Source organism: Ipomoea nil, unplaced genomic scaffold (assembly GCF_001879475.1).
Source record: "Ipomoea nil cultivar Tokyo-kokei standard unplaced genomic scaffold, Asagao_1.1 scaffold2610, whole genome shotgun sequence".
Taxonomy (NCBI): domain Eukaryota; kingdom Viridiplantae; phylum Streptophyta; class Magnoliopsida; order Solanales; family Convolvulaceae; genus Ipomoea; species Ipomoea nil.
In genome coordinates, this window is record NW_017619038.1 from 55,602 (window position 1) to 58,995 (window position 3,394).

At 34.3% G+C, this 3,394-nt stretch overlaps 1 protein-coding gene across 1 annotated transcript; it reads right to left on the reverse strand.

Annotated features, from left to right (window-relative positions):
* Positions 1-593: 593 nt before the first annotated feature.
* LOC109154124 lies at positions 594-3,394 on the reverse strand. Its single transcript, XM_019301986.1, has 4 exons — positions 3,068-3,394; positions 2,309-2,402; positions 1,962-2,066; positions 594-1,207 (listed from the first exon to the last, which is right to left on the reverse strand). Exons 1-4 carry the CDS (start codon positions 3,280-3,282, stop codon positions 935-937), a joined length of 687 nt encoding a protein of 228 aa, XP_019157531.1. The 5' UTR covers positions 3,283-3,394; the 3' UTR covers positions 594-934.

A 3,394-nucleotide genomic window follows, 5' to 3' on the forward strand; every position in this document is an offset into this window, starting at 1 on the left:
AATAAGTTGAAAAGTGTTTCAAAAAAAAAAAAAAAAAAAAAAAAAAAAAAAAAAACCTGAAAAGTGAATTGTTTGAATAGGTTGAATGTAACCTGCAAGTAATTGTATTTTTTAAAATCTCCAAGATAATAAGTAAACATTATCAAATGAGTCCCTTAAGTACCTGGGTTTGTCATTATGCATCAAGATGACAATTTGAAAATCTCAAATGATATATTTCATTAAACATTCACATGTATTTTGGTGTATTCTAGGTTTTTATGTCACCTTTACTTTCATTCTTTTCTTTTTGCTTTTTAATTTTATTTTTTAGTGACTAAAATATGAATAAAATTTAAAACAAAACTAATGATTGTCTTGTTAAGGACCAAAATAGCCACCTTCATACAAAATTAGGAATTATATTGGTTCACTCATGCAATTTTGAAGGACTAATTTAACCATCACTAGTTTAAGAACCAAAAATACAGCTAACCGAAATGTTATCACCTTTCACATCTACTAATGATAAAGTTGTTCTCAGCTATATTCATAAATAAATTTCTCAATCTATTCAGCCATTCAGGCAAATAAAGGGACCAAAACTGTCAAAATTTTATAAAAGTTGGAACAATAAAATAAAATGCAGTCCATAAAAATTGTAAACAATAGAATAAGACTGACCACCAACATCTTCCAGTCTAAGCAAGTGAACCTATAAAACCCAAAATGAAATTTGTGTATATATACAAGGAGCTTTTTAAGTCAGAGGAGTTTGAGGAAAGATTAGATGAAGAGCAGTAGATTCTATCAAACGAGAGAATACGAAAATATAAGAATGACAGAAACCAGTGAATGGGTCTCTGTACATCTTGCAGAGGCATTGCTCTTTGCAAAAAGAAAATAATCCCACAATCCCATTGCAGCAATCTAAAAAGCTAAATTGCAAAGTCCCTCAACTGCAATCTTCAAGTGCTGCAATTTCATACCTAACCTCTTCCAAATGTTCGTTTATGACAGTCACTGCATCCTGGACACCTTTAATGGCTTCCCTCAGAGCGTTGTCATATTCCGCGTCAGCCTCTGCCTCTTCAGTTCCTGAAGCTTCAGTAATCTTCTGGATATGGACGCATTCATGTCCCATTGGCTTACTAAATCTGCAATTTTCATGGCTCACCAGTCGCTCTGAGGGACGGCCAGCTTTTTTCAGAACTTGAATAGTAGCTGTCTGTCAAACAATAACAGGAGCCATTGAAAACAAGTTTCCAAAACAAAATGAAAGATTCTAGCATTGGTTCAAGGACATTAAGAATATATTCAAGCAACTTTATGCTGTCTGAAAATTTTAAGATACGGCACTTTAGTCCTAAAAAATCTGGAGATTTCCACATCTCTATTGTTGATAAGGTTTAATCATGCCTAAGTCAATAGCTTTGGCCAAATAACGTCATCATTCTTTCTATTCTACATGGGAAATTAAACTATGTTTAGCTTCTTTCTCTTAATGTCTGTTACAAGGAGACTAGTCAAGACTACTAACAAAGAAATTGCCACATCCACATAGGGATATATTGCACCAGATACAGCCTATAAAGCATCCATCTTCTTTTTCAAGTTCAAGATATTTCAGTTGACTAAGTTGTTCCAGAAGAACCATAAATAACACTGAATCAGTGAACTATTTATTTATTTTGGATAAAATACTCTGAATAAATACCTTATTGAAGACACAGATGACCACTCAAAATTGAAAGCAAAGAAGTAAAAGGAAGTGGAGAATATTTATTCTACTTGCAGTTATAATGAATCAATCTCAGATTTGGTGGGGGCGTAGAGTGTGAATTAGTTCCGGGAGATAGGAAAATAGTCAAAAGATGTTACTAGTGTGTTACTAAGTATTGATATCATTGATGTATATACATAGAAAATGTGTTTATAACTCCAATATATCAAATGGAAACAATGAAATGTTGAAGATATACCAAATTCAACTTCTGCTTTTCTTGTGTTTGAACAGATCTTAGCAAGGCAGCTAAATCCTCTCTGAAGCAATCAGGACTGAGAAATTGTGATTCCATTTCAAGGACCTATATCGGTCAAGAAGCACCAAAGTTACACACAGAGAAGTCTAAGTCTTGGGAGCCAAAACCCAAAATGATGGAATCCATTGGGAAGAGAAAGGGAGTCTAAAAGAAGTGGAATAGAATAAGAGTATCTGGGAAATAATCACAGAGATTAATTCAAGAACACCAATAAAAGAAAGGTAGAAAACAAGAAAATAACAGAGCATGGTTATAATGTGTCCCCAGCAGGAGTGACTGTGACTAACTTGTTTTGAACAATCATTGAATTCAACTGTTATCTCGCTACAGAGTTTCTGGTAAGCCGATTCAACTCCTGAAACCATATAATCCTCAAAACCCCTGTCACACAAATAACAAGCAGAACATAAGATCTATGTATTACTTTGAATGAAAATACACAACGTAAAGAAAAGAAGAATGAAAAGGCAGGCGTGAGATGAATGCTAGATATGGTATTTTCCAATTTTACAACAGTTTAAACCTCATAGCTCCTGAACTGACATTAGATTCAGAAACACTATATAGCAAATACTTAATCAGTATCTGCATGTCATTGCTTCGAATATTCAATCTTCATATTCATTGTTAAAGATTCTTTAATGAAAAAAGAACAGGAAAGCACATATACTCAGGAGAAGTGGAGAGGGAATGTCAGTGGACTTATCACATTTGATAAGATCAGACAAAGCAATATAGATTGAAAAGACAAACTGACAAACTAGGGTTACTACTGATAGTAACTGCAATTTACAAGTCCATTCATTCTTCATTTCTTCATATTGAATAAACACCAATAGAAAATCACTTGGCTAATGCAAAGTTCAAGATCATCCATCTGTTATTTGATTTATCTTAACTACTGTTCATCTTTTCAAATTAATAAATACAACCCAAAGTTCAGAAATGTATATAATATAATTCTAACTAAATCAACAAAAGTAAAATCAAACATATACACGGAGATCATACTCATTATACACGGAGAAATACATACGGTACGGTACCTCTTAAGCCTAGCATAGGCTTGGGCTCTGCGTTGCTGCAACGCGAGAAATCGGCGAAGCAACACTGCGATTTTGGAGGTCTCAGACTCAGTCTCCGCCTCAGAGCCGCCATTGGCTTCCACGACTTCTTCCATTTTGTCGCAAATCGCTACCTTCTTCTCGAATTCTGCTTCCACTGTCGTTTGGTTCATTGGGTTTTGTTCTCTGTGCGTCATTGTATCTCCCACTCAGCTAATGGTGGAATCGATTCTAGAAACGAAATTCTTTTGGCTCCTAAATTAGAAACTGAAGATGAGTATGAAAAAGTTGTTTGGGTCCTATGTAAAG